At 33.7% G+C, this 18,115-nt stretch overlaps 1 protein-coding gene across 1 annotated transcript in view; it reads left to right on the top strand.

The window, feature by feature from the left end:
- LOC143245295 (glutamate receptor ionotropic, kainate glr-3-like) overlaps positions 1-17,024 on the top strand; it is a 78,298-nt gene extending 61,274 nt beyond the window's left edge. The window contains exon 10 of the mRNA XM_076491517.1: positions 16,821-17,024. Coding sequence (XP_076347632.1) covers positions 16,821-16,950 — 130 coding nt within the window. The 3' untranslated portion in view covers positions 16,951-17,024. The remainder of the gene's footprint in view (positions 1-16,820) is intronic.
- Positions 17,025-18,115: the final 1,091 nt, after the last annotated feature.

Genomic DNA, 18,115 nt, shown 5'->3' with positions numbered 1-18,115 from the left:
ATTAAAGATATATTTTGTGGCTTTTATGTGTTATGAATGTTTATGGATAATAAATTTTATAATATATAAATAAACTACATAAATATAAAATAACTTCCAACATAAAACTTTTAATTTTTTATTTTATACACATCATAAGGATGCAAATATAATAAAAGGAGTACTATTCTCTGGATTAGTCCGTGAATTATCATTTTTATTTTTACGAATATCGTGCTTGCAGATCAATATTTTGAGTTTAAAACATTCAACATAATATTGGAATTTAAATATTTTATCTGACTAAACGTAATCAGTTTTAAAAGTATGAAATACGTCAGATGTGTGTTTAAACATTTCGTAATTACTCAGTGAATTTACCTTTAAAGTAAATTATTTTATTAGATAGTTGATAATAACAGTGTTTAGACTAATTATTTAGGTGCTATAACCTGATACGGGGTGGAGAGGCAGGAGTTGCTTAGTGGTAAATGTGTTATATAGAAAAGTTCGGTGTTTGAAACTCGATAGCGATGAACATGTTTTACGTTTTCTGTTATTAATTCCATGACTTATTTTTAAAAAAAACCTAGGCTAACCCTTTGCATTGGCAGTTGTCGATAGACAACTGCCTCTTCTTTGGTGAATAGTTCAAACTTATGGAGTCACTTGGACTCTATTTATTTTCCATTTTCTTACAGAAAAAGGTATAGAACAGACAAAATTTAGTTGAAATGTTACAATACATTTTCTTTGCTGGAATTCTTAGGGGCAACGTTAAGATTTACTTAAAGACTATATATGTATTTTGTATTGCTTTTTCATTCTAGTTACTCTTAAAAATAGATGGCCCGGCATGGCCAAGCGTGTTAGCGCGTGTGACTCGTAATCTGAGGGTTGCGGGTTCGCATCCCCGTCGCGCCAAACATGCTCGCCCTTTCAGCCGTGGGGGCGTTATAATGTTACAGTCTATCCCACTATTCGTTGGTAAAAGAGTAGCCCAAGAGTGGCGGTGGGTGGTGATGATTAGCTGCCTTCCCCCTAGTCTTACACTGCTAAATTAGGGACGGCTAGCACAGATAGCCTTCGAGTAGCTTTGTGTGAAAAACAAACAAACAAAGTTGAAAATAGTTTCAAGTTGTTTTAACATTAGAATAGTAAGGATATCCTGAAAATCTGTTTATGTTAAATTATGAATAATATTCAGTATAAATGAGATTAAAATTCAAATAATTAACATTTTACGGAACGTTTTTATTTTCTAATCATTTGTTTATTGGGTCTAAACTTTTACACACTGTTGAATACAACAGCGATGTCCATAAATTTCGATATCAATGATAATCTCTTTGATTTTAATTTATTTACTATTGTTGTCTTAGGTTTTCACGAAAAGCTTACAGTTTCTCACAGAAGTTATCCACACAGTATCATTTTACCAGCACTTTTATATTACAATCATGGCCACAAAATCCAGAATTCATTTTATTTATGAATCATAAATCCAAGACTTCATAATTCAGACACATTCCTGTGTCTGATTCAAAATTCATGGCTTATTTTTCATATTTACGGTTCACCAAAGCTTTTTTTTTGCTACAAGGATAACATGGACATTTTAATTAGTTATTAGTTTTCACAATGATTTAAGAATTTCAAGAAAATATATCTCAGAACGAGATTTACTTTCCTCTCAACATAAAATTTAACTTGAGTTTATTATAGTCATCCATAATTATTTAACTTTTATTTGCACTGTCATTTAATCACATGTCCCTCGCAGTTTGTTGGTCTGAAACGCTATACATACCTTATATGTCTTTCCTACGTCATTTTTATTTTTACTTTCACTTGCGTCAGTGTTTGCCTATCCAGTTTCACACTCAAAACTACAATCCTCACTTTATTTACTTCATATTTAAAGCTTGTAGTCACCTGCCACTTCCCTGGTGTCTCTACCTTGCAAAGTTGACCTTGCAACTATCTTCTTCCGTCCATTTTGTATGACGTTCATACTTAATCTTTTATGGTTAGATAGTTACAGTCGGTTTCAAGGGAAATATTACGCCAGTAAATTAAAACAATTATAGAAAATAAAATGTTTGTTTGTTTTGAATTTCCCACAAAGCTATAACGGAGGCTATCTGCTCTAGCCGTCTTTAATCTAACAGTGAAAGACCAGATGGTCATCACCACCTACAGCCAACACTTTGGTTACTATTTTATCAACAAGTTGTGAAACTCACGGTCACATTTAACGCCCAACGAGTGAAAAGGAGAGCATGATTGGTAGAACGAAAATTCGACCCCCTGACTCGCAGATTGCGAGTCCAACGCCCTAAAAACCTGTCCTGCAGGCGGTGTTTGTCTGAACTTAAGCACAAAGCTACAACAACACAATGGGCCATCCGCAGACGTATCGCTGTGCCACTGTGGGGTAAAAATATACAGATATAAGACAAAAAATACTTCATATTCAAAATTATTCCTCATATATATTTATCTAATTTATGTTAAACATAAATGTAAAAAATAACTTTTTTTTTTCATATGCTTTAGCAACATCAACATCAACCCACAGCAACATCATTACAGTTTCTGATTTTTTTTCTAAATATTTTCTGGACACAATATAAACTTCGCAGCTCTGTATAAAAGAGGGATATCAAAATTTTAGGCATTGCTTTGTAGTTGTTCGTCAGTTTTGGGCGTTTATATTATAACTTTTAAAGTCATATAAATTACGGTTTAAACAATTATTTGTTGTTAATCATAAAGCTACACAATGAGCTATTTATCCTTTGCCCACTGGGCCCGGCATGGCCAAGCGTGTTAAGGTGTGCGACTCATAATCTGAGGGTCGCAGGTTCAAATCCCCGTGGCACCAAACATGCTCGCCCTTTCAGCCGTGGGGGTGTTATAATTTGACGGTATCTCCCACTATTCGATGGTAAAGAGTAGCCCAAGAGTTGGCGGTGGGTGGTGATGACTAGCTGCCTTTCAACTAGTTTTACACTGTTAAAATAGGAACGGCTAGCGCAGATAGCCTTCAAGTAGATTTGCGCGAAATTCAAAACAAAACAACCCCCTCGGTGGACTCAGCAGATAGCCCTATGTGGTTTTGGTATTAGAAAACACTCACACACATTTACACTATGTGAATTATTTTTGAATGAAAATGAATAAAATTTACTTATTAAAAATAAATAATAGTTTAAGAAGTAAATTTTAAAGGAAGTTAGGAAGACATCAAAGTCAGTAAGTAAATTATTCATCATGATAAGCTTTTTAATTTTCTTTAAAAAAAACATCAAAATGAAATATTTTATAAATTTTACAGCTGAGAATTAATACAAATATTGCATACGGAAATTAAGATACACTGCTGGCTAAAATATTAAGGCCAATGAACATAAAGATAAAATATGCATTTCGCGTTGTTAGACTCAACCACTTATTTGAGTAGAGCTTCAAAAGATGAAATAAAACAAGGGAAAATAAAAAAAAAACTCTTTTAGCATTTAATAGGGAAAATATGAACACTATAAAATTAGCTTAAATACCAGCGGGTCAAAAGTTTCAGACCATACCAAAAATAAGTCCTAAACAGGATAGGAAATGCCCAACAAAAAATCTCAGTTGTGAGAGCTGCACGGCCGTCATTGCAAATAACTGGCACGGTCGAGATAAGCGTGTGCAGAAGGTTGGCTGGGATGTTATTCCAAGTGGTGAAGATGGCTTCACGAAGATCATGCACTGTTTGGGATTTACGTCCATTTCTATAGACTTCCCTTGCCATCTATCTCCAAACATTTTCAGTGGGGTTCAGTTCGGACGATCACGCTCAATGGTCCAAAAGAATCACATTATTCGCCATGAAAAAGTCCTTTGCCCTGCGGGCATTGTGAATTGCAGCGTTGTTCTGCTGAAAGATCCAGTCATTTTTACACAAGCGAGGGCCTTTAGTCAATAAGGATGCTCTCTCTAGCATGCCAATGTAGCCAATTGCTGTTTGACGCCCCTGTATAACCTGAAGCTCTATTGTTCCATGGAAGGAGAAAGCACCTCAGATCATGATGGAACCTCCTCCACTGTGTCGTGTAGAAAATGTCTCTGGTGGGATATCCTTATCGTGCCAGTAACGTTGGAAGCCATCTGGACCATCCAAGTTAAAATTTTTCTCATCAGAGAACAAAACCTTTGTCCACTTTATGTACGTCCCATGTTTGGTGCTTATCAGCAAATTTTAACCGAGCTGTTTCGTGGTGTGGAAGGAGGCGTGACCTTTGAAGACGTTTACGGTTTTTAAAGCCTTTCTCTCGTAGATGCCGTCTTATTGTTCTTGAGCTGCATTCTGCGTCCATAAGGGCCTTGATCTGGTTCGATAATCAGCTGGTGTCTTGCCGGACAACCCGTCAAATCCTCCTGCTCAACGCCGGCGAAATTTTCTTGAAATTCTCGTTCCGTATCCCGCAGTTTTACTACGCCCAATCTCACCAGCGATGGCACGTTGAGAGAGACCTTGCTTTTGCAGCTCGACAATTCTGCCACGTTCAAACTCTGTCAACTTTTAAACCTTTGCCATATTTTTACGCAATGTAACACAGGAGATGTCAGTAGGAGATGTTGACAACGCTAATGCTTGAACACAAATCACTAAATTTCGTTTTGTGTTTACCGATTAACGCTTCGTTTCAGTATGGTTTTAGACTTTTGACCAGCTAGTATTTAGGGTAATTTCATAGAGTTTAAATTTCCCTATTAAATGCTAAAAAAGTTTGTTTGTTTTTCTTTCTTTTTAATCTTTCGAAGATCTACTCAAATAAGTGGTTGAGTCTAACAACACAAAATGCACATTTTCTTTATGTTCATTGGCCTTAAGATTTTGGCCAGCAGTGTATTTTATTTGCAGAAGATACATAATCCGTATATGGAAACTATAAATTATTAAACTATTTCATCCATTAGTTCTTTAGTTTGTTTTAACAATGCAGCAAAATAAAGCCATACATTACGTACATCAAATCGATGTTTCTAGATCTTATAGAATTAATACATTTTCATTCCTTACCAATACATATTTTATCAATTAAGATTATATTTTACTTGAAAATATTTATGGTAGGTACATTAAATGATTTGGACGCTTATAGTGCACTATAAAAACGTCACAACATTCCGACATACCTTGTACTGTTAAAAACTTATAATTATTTGAAATATACTGACCATTAGCAATTTCTTTCTAGTTTTGAAATTTGAAAATTAGTTTTTCACTGTAAACTAAAGCTGTTATTAAACTAGCGTATTTTACATTCTACTGTGAAGAGTGGTCGTTTCCACAATCATGAGGGCGTTTACCTGATCTAAATAATTATTACAACATAAGTTCCAGGGCAGTATTATCGCAACGGTTTTATCCCTTGTATCGTTCTGCGGGTTCTTTTAAATTACATAATGAAAATAAAACAATCTTCAGTCAACCTCACGATAACGAAGTCTTAATGTTTGCTACAAATTACCATCACTTGTATACATTTTTTGATCTATGTCTACAAATAATAGTTTCACTTTCAGTGAAAATTTAATCTCTTATGTTACTACAACTAATATACAAATAATCTTGTACAATTTCCCGGATAATTGAAAGAACAACTGAATGCACACTGTAACTAACACTAATTTAAATAATCATAACTTCCTTGGTACTGAAAATCCTTTAAATTTGTAACTGTTTTGAAATCATTTCCAGGCCTTGAGATGTTGTTGAAAATTCTGAAAGTTTTGGGAAAAGTTTTGAAAGTTATCAAAGCGTAAACACAAGAATTAAGTTTGAAATTAATAAACAGTTTGTTGAAAACATCAATTGATGAAATTAACTGTTTTGCCGTGTGCGCATGTGCAAGTTATCGTCTGACATACTGTGTGGGCTCGAAAACATGATCACCATATTTTAACTAATGTGTTGATACCATGATTTAACCAATTAAAAAAACTGTTTTTAATGCTTTGATAATCGCTGCAAGTAAGTTTAATTATAATATAATAAAAGTGCTAATATTTCTTTTCACTTCAGAGTTAAAAGGCTACAATTTTGCATAAGTTTTCACTTAAGATTTAATAGATTATAATTTTGTATAATGCACTCAATACGGCTTCTAAGCATGTATGCATAGACTTGGTCTTAAATTATTCCTGCTATTAACAGTCAAACCCTAATATGACTAACGTTAGGATCTAATTTGTCTGATGTTATTATTTAATCTTAATGTACCAACTAGATCTACATATAATCCCTGAATCTAGATATACATTACAACATACTGATGAGTCTAGGAATCTAATTACTTCTGCACAGGTAAAGGCCTAACATTTATTTACATATTTAGATTATCATCTAACATTAGGCCTTGACAAAATTATCCGTACATATGGTATAAGAAGCAGACTCAGTTATACGTATAATAGTTCTAGTAAGTCTAGGTATTGATCTAATGTCAAATTTAGTTTTACAAAAAGAATAACACAAAATGTATCCAATATTAGCTGCAAAAGTCAACTAGTTGGACTCATTTACAATGAAATCAGCCAATTTTTCTGGATTCATAGACATGTCTAAGTAACAAATGATAATAAATTTTACTTGGACTTAAAGTCTTCGTTCAATTTTTTTTCTTTAAACCTTTTTCCATTGCCACTTGCACGTGCATGCCGACGTTTGTTAGTCCTAGTGATAGTTCTAATTTGTGCTAAAATTTCTTCTCGTTATACTTCCCTATGTACTTATGCCATTTATGGAGAGAGAGTAATATTTCTACATCTAAAATTTGTTCAAGTATATAATATGTTATAACTTACGCTATTAAATATTTCATTTAATATTTTATTAAGTGTACAGCGTAACTAAAATCGTTCATAAATTTATGATTGTTAAAAATATTGTGGCATCTTCATTTTTCTCAAAATTATGTTTTACCGCACTAACACATGCCTGGCATACTCATCATATTATACAAAAAGACTCGCATTTGGTAGAATAATGAAAAATAAATCAAACCCTAACAATGTATTGGACATTCGTCTCTGCCAAACCAAATATTGGCTATTATGAAAGGCATTAATCTAGTAGCAGCTTATTCTCGGAAAGCCCAGATCTAATTGTTTATAGCAAAGATTTTGTTTGTGAAATTTATGGATCCTTTTGAAATGGGTCTTAAATATGAAGCAATAAATTATAATCATAAAACCCAAGCGTCAGGTGGTCACATTCACTTTCTCCGAATTTTGTGAATTTCACAAGTCAAAATCGACTTTTTATCCTATAACACTTCCTCTTTTGATTATCATTCACCTATTAGGATCGATCATTCATTTGGCGTAAATAGCTTCTAAATTTCAACACTTTTTTCCTACATATTATGCTTGCCAAGGAAGATGTTGCCAGGACCAGATCAGATATGGCGTTCTGTGTGACACCGCATAATTTACATCATTATGACGTGATTGAAAAAACGGAAGTGCATTCGTACCATATCCAAGGTTATGAAAATAAGTAAAAAATTAGCACAATATGGTAATTATTACGGAATACCTTCGATGGGCTTTTGCACTATAAATTTAGCAGTAAAAAATTAGAATAACTATATGTTAGGAAAATGTAGAAAATAAATTACGAAGGAATGAGATAATTGGTCTTGAAAATTTCCGATCGAACGCAGCATGCGCAGTTGTCCGAGGCATCACGGTCTGTTGCTACTTTTATTTAAAACTATGGAACATAACTGCGCACGGGAAACGTCAGTTAGCCAGAGAAAGGCAACAAAGACACAGAGCTAACCATGGTGAATAACAAGTAACTAACAGACGAGCTTTAGATGCTCGGTACAGAAGAAACCGTTTTCAAAATCGGTGACAAGAAGAAACAGATTAGAAGAGAAACAAAAGACAGTTGACAATAATACTTTTAATCAAAGTGGGTTAGGACAGCACATTATTGGAAATACGGATGTTATTTGTAATTTTTGCAATTCGATCAACTTCAGAACTGTGTGACCAAGTGATGAAAGGTTCAACAGTTGTTGCCACAAAGGAAAAGTGATTTGGGCTTCAAGAAGAGAAGTTAAACAGTATTTAAGAACTCCAATGAGTAACATTAATCATCAACACTATCGAAATTTTAAATAAGCTATCAGATCTGACAACTCTGCTTTGCGTTTTCATCGACCGGAGTTCAGATTGTAGATCACATAGAACATGATCCTCTTGTTTTAGAGCTCACGCCCAGATATATCATCAAACATCTTTTTATGCATCAAATGCAATGTTCAAAAACAGTCTTCTCAGTTATATGTAGTAGTTCCAGGTGCAGCAAATGAGGAAAGAATGAAAAACCGAGCAAATGTATTGTAGAAGTTATAAAAAATTAAACAGCATAATTAGACAAAATAATGTTTTTGCAAAGGCTTATCAAACTTGCATGATGAAGAAGAGTTGGTGGTTGTTGAAAAGAGAACTTTATCAGTGGCAAACATGGAATTCAGACGACATATGAATGCAAACAGAAGAAGATGGCGAAGTTGCAATGATATTTAGGAATAGATGGATAACAACCCTTTGGAAGGGATTATCATGTGTACTCATGGGATCCTAATACTCAGATGATTAATTTGAACATTTTAGCCTGAACTTAAACCCAGTGGCTTATGATGCATTTTTCTTTTTGTGGAATCAGACTTCCCACGATGTATGGAGATTAATACAGAATGTCGAGAAAATGTGAGACGAACGAACATTAGCATGTAACAGTATAAAATTGCACAAATAACAGTGAGATTTAAAGGGTTTAACCTTATTATACATTTTGGCAAACTACTTCAACAATTGACTGTTGATTCACATCCACAAGTTGAAAGGAATTATTTCAATTTTCAAGGATGCGGCAATGAATATTGCAAGTTGAACAATATAGAGCATTAGCAAATGTGGCCAATAATATTGGATTACATATCATGTGAATGATAATGCTGCTATCATCACAAAACATTGCAGAGCATTTTCAATATGCGATGCCCATCGTTGGAAAATACGGAAAACCAGAATTACTTGCATGAATGACCTGCAATCCTAACTGGCCGGACATAAGAGACACTTTTTTTGATGCACAACAAACTGTCAAAGAGGCCTAATTTTGTGGCACGAGATTTTAAGATGAAGCTACAGATTCAACTGTAGTATCAACGTTGAGTTATGCACATCAATCAAATTGGTGAAGTACGTTTTCAAGTATTTATATAAGGGCTATGATTGTGCTAATGTGGAAATTCCAGAAAGTGCAAATAGCGGTAATATAGTTCATGACGTGGTCGCTTAACGTTTGGATGCAAGATATGTTAGTTTACCTAATCCAACCTAAAGATTGTTGGAAATTAATATGCAAAATGTTTTTACTATAATAATACCAGTAGTACATTTAGAAAGAGAAAACTGCTATTATTTCAAGAAGGCGGTGAGCAGGAAACATTGGATTGAGCAGATGCAAGAAATACTTAATTGACTGAATTGTTTCAGTAGAATCGAGAGGATGAACAAAGAGAGGCAGTTTTTTTATCCAGATATATCTTACCACTACTTTTTAATAGCAGGACAAGTAATGAAGAGCTCATAAAATAATTCCAAAAATGTACTCAGTGAGTCCAAGAGATACAGGTGGATTGTATTTGAGACATTTACTGTTGCGTGCTCGTGTAGCACAGAATTTTAAAATATAAGAATCGTGAATGACCAGATTTGTGAAACTTTTAGAAAAGCAGCTAATCGCAAACACGTGTTGGATTATAATGTTGAATGAAGGAGACATTTTAATGGTGCTTCAACAGTTGTCACACCAATTCAGTTGAGACGAACATTTGTTTTTATATGTGGATCAAATAGACAAAGATTCTCTTGCACTGTACCAGCAGTTTGAAACTTTTATCAGAAACCATAGTCATGCAGTGTCAATAAGAAGAGAGCTGCAGGAAATTGAGGCAATATTGAAAATTCATGGGCTCAGATGTTTAGAGTTAGGTTTGTCAAATCCAGGTCCATTGGAAAACTATGAACATTAAATTAATGCCAAGTGGGAAGTAAAAGAAACCGAAGAGCGAATTAAAAGTTTCAATCCAGTGCATACAAATTAATTTGAGCAAATAATTAACACAATAAGTGATAAAGAAGTAAATTAACGATTATTGTTCTTGTGTGATTCTGAAGAATGTGGCAAAATTTATTTCTATAATACATTGACGAGTTTTACCAAAGGAAGAAATCAAACTGTTTTTCCTTTTCCTACTACTAGAATTGCAGCTGACTTATTCTGTGATAAAAGAATGATTCCTAGTGGATTTAGACTTTTTATACTAATCTTGGAAACATCTTCTTTATAAATGAGTATTTCATCAAATGACTCACAATGAATACTATAGACGGTTTTATTAATAGCTGATGAAACATCTACGTTATCTACAAATGTACGAGATCTATTTAAAAAATACGCGGACTGTTTGAATTGCGCGGCTCCAGTTGGTTCCAGGAGAATCCGCTTGGTGTCGCTAGGTTTGCACAGATCAGCTGATTACGACGCTATTTCCCGATTGCAGATATCTTCATTTGTGTATTAGCTACGCGGTTTTAAGTGAAGTGCGATTTTTTCGTTTGGCGGATTTCAGAATGAATGACCTGAAGGAGCAACGACTTGCTGTGAAATTTTGTGTTAAACTTGGAAAATCTGCGACTGAAACTTTTGCTATGCTTAACACGGCTTACGGTGATGTTGCTATGAAGCGTATGGCATGTTTAAAGTGGCATGAACGTTTTAAGGATGGTCGACAGTCCATTGAAGATGATGAGCGTCCTGGACGTCCTTCCACGTCAACTGACGACCCACACGTCGACAAAATCAACACCCTGGTGCGGGCAAATCGACGTCTGACTGTCAGGGAGCTTGCTGAAGAGTGTGGTATATCAGTTGGATCTTGTTACGAGATTTTGACCGAAAAATTGAAGATGCACCGCGTTGCTGCGAAATTTGTGCTACGCGTGATGACGGACGAACAAAAAGCCCATCGCGTCCAGGTTTGTCAGGAACTGCTTGATCGTTCAGAAAAAGATGAAAACTTAGTGTCAAGGATCATAACAGGTGATGAATCATGGGTTTATGGTTATGACATTGAAACGAAGGTCCAATCGTCCCAGTGGATGGGTGAAACATCCCCCAGACCCAAAAAAGCTCGCCAAGTTTGATCCAAGGTCAAGGTGTTGCTGACAGTTTTCTTCGATGCTAAGGGTGTTGTTCACCACGAGTACCTCCCCGAAGGCTCCACAGTAAACCAGACTTGCTACATTGAAGTTCTGAAATGTCTAAGGGACGACATCCATCGCAAAAGGCCAGAAATGTGGAGGAGTGGTGTCTGGTTTTTCCATCACAACAACGCTCTAGCCCATTCAGCTCTCAGAACTCGTGAAATTTTGGCCAAACACTCGATCACTGTTCTTCCCCACCCCCCTACTCACCTGACCTTGCTTCTTGCGATTTTTTCTTGTTCCCCAAACTCAAAAGACCCTTGAAAGGAAGAAGATTTGAGACGATTCCCGAGATTAAGGCAAATGCGACGAAGGAGCTGGAGGACATTACAAAAGAAGCATACCAGGACTGTTTCAACAAGTGGAAACACCGTCGGGATAAGTGTGTGCGTTGAGGAGGAGAGTACTTTGAAGGGGTCCCAGACCTGTAACTTTTAAATAAAGTACATCTTGTTTTATGACGTCAGTCCGCGTATTTTTTTAACAGTCCTCGTATTGTACATTATTGATTTGTTGTAAAATGTTAAAACAATTGAAGGAAGAGTGTTGCTTGTAAGAGGCGATTTCAGACAGACTGCCAATGTTATACCATGATGTACAATTGCAAATATTATTGAATCATGCCTCAAGAGTTTGCCATTGTGGGGAAATGTCGAAATTTGGATATTGACTGCCAACATGAGAACTGCAGGTCAGGAACTATTTAATATTTGGATGTTGGAATATGGAAACGGAGACGATTTAATTGTGACTCAAAATAAAGAAACTAACATCAATTTTCGAACTGAATACTTAAACAAACACCATCTGAAATGCTACCTCATATATTGCAGTTGAAAGTTGGGCTGACAGTAATGCTTATAAAAAACTTGAGTCCAAAAGAGTGAGGTATATTGAATGGAATGAGATTGATTGTAAGAAGATTGCATAGTCGTTTTATTGATGCGGGAAAACCAATGAAGTAACAAGGAAGAATGAGTATTTATGCCAAGGACTGAGTTAGTACCGATTAAAACTAATTTGCAATTTGTTATGAGAAGAAGGCAGTTTCCTAAGATACGTACATTCGTAATTAAAGGATAATTATTCGATAGAATTTGAAAATTCTTGCCAGAACCAGTGTTTGGAATTGAACAGTTGTACGTGGCATTAACAAGAATTAGAGTTGTGGAAAACTTGAATTCGTTTGTTGCTAACTAGGAAAATCAGGGAAATTTATTGAGTGATAATTGAGTATTTACAAGAAATGTAGTTTTAATAGAACTATTACAATGATGCAATTGATTCAATAAGAAAATAACTGTGATCAGTAAATTCTGAGACAAGGATCGACGCTGGGAAGAGAAACTCTTTAGGTAAAGAAGATATTGCTTATGAAAGGTTTTGGTATTCTGAAGCTAGAAGATTCCGTGTCTTTTACGTCTGTTTACAAGAGCCAAAATTGCAAATGCATATTGGAGGATTCATATTAAGTAGGCTTTGGTTTCCCATCATTTTTGATGGGCTTTTGTACAAGTAGTAAAATTTTAATGATGCGTACTAATATATTATAATAAAAATAAGGATTCTTAGTGAGTGTACAAATCCTAATAACAAACTTATAATAAACATTATGTAATAAATTCTACCAAATGTAAAAATTAACAGTAATGAATAATAATTTGATATATTTCTTGTTGAATATATATGTTGAATAACCAATACAAAATAATATCATTATTTGTATTGTAAATTAAAATTGTATTTGCATTTATTTGCAGGTTTGTAAAATTCCGAGCCATTTTTTTTTTAAATAAGCTGGTTTTCAAATCAAAACTACCAGAAACAGTTAGAAAAATATTCATACCCTAGTAAAGCAAGATGTGAACTATTTAAGAACTTATTCGAAAACATGGGAGAAAAAGCTTTTTGCAGTCTTATGACAAGAAAGAAACGTGAAGATAACGTGAAAACAATGAAGGTAATAGTAAGCATGCATACTATTATCAGCACCTTCTTCAAATCACCTGAATGGAAACTGTCCAAACTAACACCACGACTATCACCACTTTATATTCCTGCATCCATTCATTTGTTTCCTGCTGATGTTTTAAAATCAGATAGTTTATAGACTTTGAGAAATACTGACTTTCATAATTCATTTCATTCAAGTGAAGGGATCACAGAACTTTTAAGAACATATTCTCAAACAATGAAATTTCCATAACGTCTTCATGTGAGGAAGAAAAAACATCATACTTAACCGAAAATGTATTAGCGCCATATATTATTTCCATACTACATCAGAAAATCTAGAAGTCTGGTAAATATGTTATTTTGTTTGATGAGAGTTTGAAGAGATCTCTCACGGTAAAACACTTTGATATTGATGCTTTCTTTTGGGATGAAAAACTGTCCAAATAAGATAAATCAAATTAGAACTCTTAAGATGTTAATATCACTGATACATTTCACAAACTATTCCCTGTCGTCATAGATTTTGGTTGTAAAATTGTTTACCAGATATTAATAGCTGATTTTAATATAATAAACTCAATACAAGAAGACACCTCTTAGAATTTAGATTTTATGGTTTACACACAATTTACAATGCTATGGCAGTCATAAATGATCGCAATAGACATGCTTGGGGTTTTCTTAACATAAATATAATTTCAACAATGCTTACCTTTGTTCGAAATTCAAGACAAGGGTATAAGACGTACATAGAAGGGTAAAAATTCAGAAAGCAGAAACGACAGAAAGTGACAAAATGAAAGTCTAAGGAAAACTGCATTGGAACTGAAAGATATCAAATATTAGAAGATCAGACCTTAGTCTGACATTAAGCAGCTTCTTTCAACAGCTGACGAAAGTTTGCGAAAGCTGACAAAAACAACTTTAGTCTCTTTACGGTGGCCAGTTTGTTAAAGAAAGATTTAAGAGAAAAAACTCTTAAAGGCTCTCAAAGTAAAAATTGAACAGAAGCTGGAAAACTAACTTTGACGTTTTTATTAAATAAGTCGGTTACGTTTGAAAACTGCTAGATTAGTTGTAAAATATTACTGCCCTTTTACTATATAAAACAATATTTACTAATATTTTTCTTATATTTAGATTTGAAAACGTATGTCCAACTTCAATTTATGTATAACATACACAAATTGGTCATTGAAAGGTCATGGAAGAGTCAAAAAATTTCATTTCTACATTAATGCAGGAACCCTGGAATGCTTCACTAATTCTCATATCTATAACGTATCATTGTTTCTATATATTTCTTAAAGTATTTCTAATGTAACGTATTTACCCTTATACATTTATTTTAATATCTATGTTTGTTTCAGTTTAATGCATGTAAAGTATATTATTAAATGTATATTGCGCAAGTCTCACGGTATATGTAAAATACAAGTGGTTACCAATATTGTTACCAATTGAAACTTATACAACCTCCTCTAGAAGTTTATAAATCGACGCTTCAAGAGACAGTGACAGAATATTATTTGGTTGCTATGAGCTCCGGAAGCTATAATGTGATTAACGCTTATCAATTGGAAAACTACAGAATCAGGCCAGGGACGCTTATAGATTTTCAACATTACAAACGAACAGTTTTAGTGAATTAAGTTCGGACGTTAGTATTTTTACAAGAACATGAAATATCTTCGTCGATATAAAGTCAACTTGCAACGGTGTGAGGCCAGCCATGAAAAGACAGGTAACTAGCGAGAAATAACAATATGAATTCAGAATTAATTTGTTCTTCATGAACCTGGAGCGTCGATAAAACATTCAGTTCTAAACATGATTAAGACTCAGTATAGTTCATAAATTCTTAAAATTCTTGTTTATAAACCAATATTTGTAATAACTGTTATTATAAATTATTGTTGTTTGTATATTAAAATACATTTTTGTTAAGAAAGAAAATTGTGTATCAATATTGTTGGCAAATATCATAAGTTTGATACAAAGCGACATTTAGTTAACTTTTAAATTCAAATATCCGTTTATTTGAAATCTTGATAAGTAGTAGAGTAACACAATAAATGGGAGGTTCGTCCGAAATAAATTATAATACGTAACACGATCACGAACATTTAAGAACATCCTGAGTGTTCTGGGAACACGTTTACAAAATTTATAAATCTAACGTCATCATCGTGTTAGCAACTCTTCTAGCAAACAACTAAATTAAAAATATTGCCTAAAATAGTATTAATAAAAGTTTTTATCACATTTTCATCGAATGGAGATTTTCGTTTTTATTCATATGGGAAAAAACATATATGAGAAAACAGGGTTAAAGTCTCTAATTTCAAAACCATAAAAATGTTTAATTTTTATGTCTCTCAACATGACATACTTACAACAAGCACACTTTGACATAAAAGCAATTTCAACTATTTCGAAAGTTTATAAAATATTTGTTTGGTCAAAACATTTTCATAAAAAAAAATTGTGTAGACGGAGTAGGAACATAAAACAGCTCAAATGTGAATAACTCCTTAGAGAATAGATGTTATAGCTGTTATTTCATTCAAAATAATGTATTCTGATAAAGCTCTATTGTATTTAATTACAACCATATCATTCATTTTGAGAAACTGAATTACAAACAATAGATTCAAGTGAAATCAAAAAAAGTAAAATTTTTGAAAATAATGAAACATACTGAACAGCTCTTAATAATGAATGCACAAAATATTTGTATCAGATGCAACTCATAACGATATGGAACAAAAGAGTTGAAATAAAAATGTAGTTATTATATTCACCTTTCTTTTTTATGGAAACGTGATTATTAGATGTAGTACATCAAATGAATAATATTGTAATCATAAATGAAAAGTTTAACTACTAATTTTCAATCATTTTAGAAAGAACGCTGAATTCCATTTGAGATAATTCTTTTATTTACTTGTTTACTTTTCCATATTTCTGTTTAAACCGGTTCATACGCCAGTCTGCCTCTATACGTCGCCCAATTAAATTTTAAAATTTTAATATTTTTTTCTATAACGAGTGAAACTTGAAAAACCGTTTTTATACATTCATTGTGTAATTTCTAAGTATTTTGATTGATAACCTCGCAAATTACAATCACTTTTCAGAATATCAAATAATATATATAAAATTTCGAAACAAATCTTGTTCTATGCTCGCCAGTATTTCCAATTTCATGGAATTATGAGACATTTTATTGTAATATTAACTTTAAAAAATATAATAATAAAAGAAAAATAATAAAAACTTTATTAGCCAAAAGAACATGAAGTACTTTAATAGTTTTATAGTTGTATCTTGATAGTTTCAACCTTATGTTATTTTTACTTGATGTTATGTTATCGCTGACTTAAGCTGTGTTTAGTCACACATCTTTCTCTCTCTTAGAATAGTTTACCATCCAATTAAATACTATAATCTTTAAAGATAATTTTTATTGAAAAAAATTATAAGAAAATTGACAAAAGAAAGCACCCCTGAATTTATCAGATAAACTCCCTTTTTATTTCTAGTCGACAGTGTAATCTCGTGGCCTGTGTTCTCACACAACATCATTCTTGGCAGCAAGAACGTTACATTGCCAATCCAATTAACCCAGGGACTATGTGTTACTGCAATACACGTCGATGGCGGCCATTTTGACCTAGTTTTGTTGGACGATTAAAACTATGCGTGTTTCTGAAACAACTTACTTGACTGGTATTCTGTACACAAACAGCTAGGTAAGTCATTAGCAAATCATTATTAGCTAGTGTATGTATCATCGATGTGTTTACCCTTGGAGAGGGCAATGAAAAACAGAACATGAGCACAATAAAACTTGCATCTAAAAAAGAGTAAAAAAAAAGTCATTGTTTAGCTGTATATAAAACCATCTGTCGAAACAGTCAGGATCTCTAAGCAGCTGTAACTGTAATAACAAACCTCCATCAAATAACCTGAATAATAAAACTTCCACTGAATAATAAACACAATCAGGTATGGCCAGATGGTAGGGTGCTCGAGTAGCAAGCAATATGAGGGTCGCAGGATCAAATGCTCGTCACACCAAACATGCTTGCCCTTTGAACCGTGTGGACATTATAATGACACGATTAATCCCACTATTCGTTGGTAAAAGAGTAGCCTAAGAGTTGACGGTGGGTGTTGATGACTAGTTAGCTGCCTTCCCTATAGTCTTACACTGCTAAATTAGGGACGACTAGCGCAGACAGCCCTCGCGTAGTTCTGCGCGAAATCCAAAAACAAACATAATAAATATGGTGAAATCCCCACCAAAATATGATGAATAAAAATGCCTGTCAAAAACTCTCCTTGGCTCCAAAGGTCTTCCAAACTGACATGTTTAAATTGTCTTTAACACAGTTGCACTGAATGTAAAAGATCAAATTACAGTTTAGACGCTTATGTAAGATAATTATTCTACGCCATGAAGATATTACCACAATGTGTAATTTGATTTGATTTTCCATGTTTCTTACACAGCATAAGTGTCTTCTGGCTGCGAGAAAGGTTTTCAAAATCAGCATTTCCAAGTTTGTAATTATTCCAAAGGCATGCGGTCTAAATTAAAAACATCACATTCTTGTGAATAAAATTATGCTCGGCCAATAACCTATGTCCACTCCTCCTATTTTTCTCATTGATAGAACTGGTTGTATTGGTAGCTTACGAACTGCAAATGAATAGAGATAACATCACAGGTGAAGTTTTTTCTTAGATAAGAGCTTCGTTACGATCTAACTAGGTCGCACCATATAAGGGAAACTATGTATGCATGTATATCTCGTCCGTATTACAGATTACC

This window comes from Tachypleus tridentatus, chromosome 1 (genome assembly GCF_004210375.1).
Source record: "Tachypleus tridentatus isolate NWPU-2018 chromosome 1, ASM421037v1, whole genome shotgun sequence".
In the NCBI taxonomy this organism is placed as follows: Eukaryota; Metazoa; Arthropoda; class Merostomata; order Xiphosura; family Limulidae; genus Tachypleus; species Tachypleus tridentatus.
This window is presented reverse-complemented; position numbering and strand designations above follow the sequence as displayed.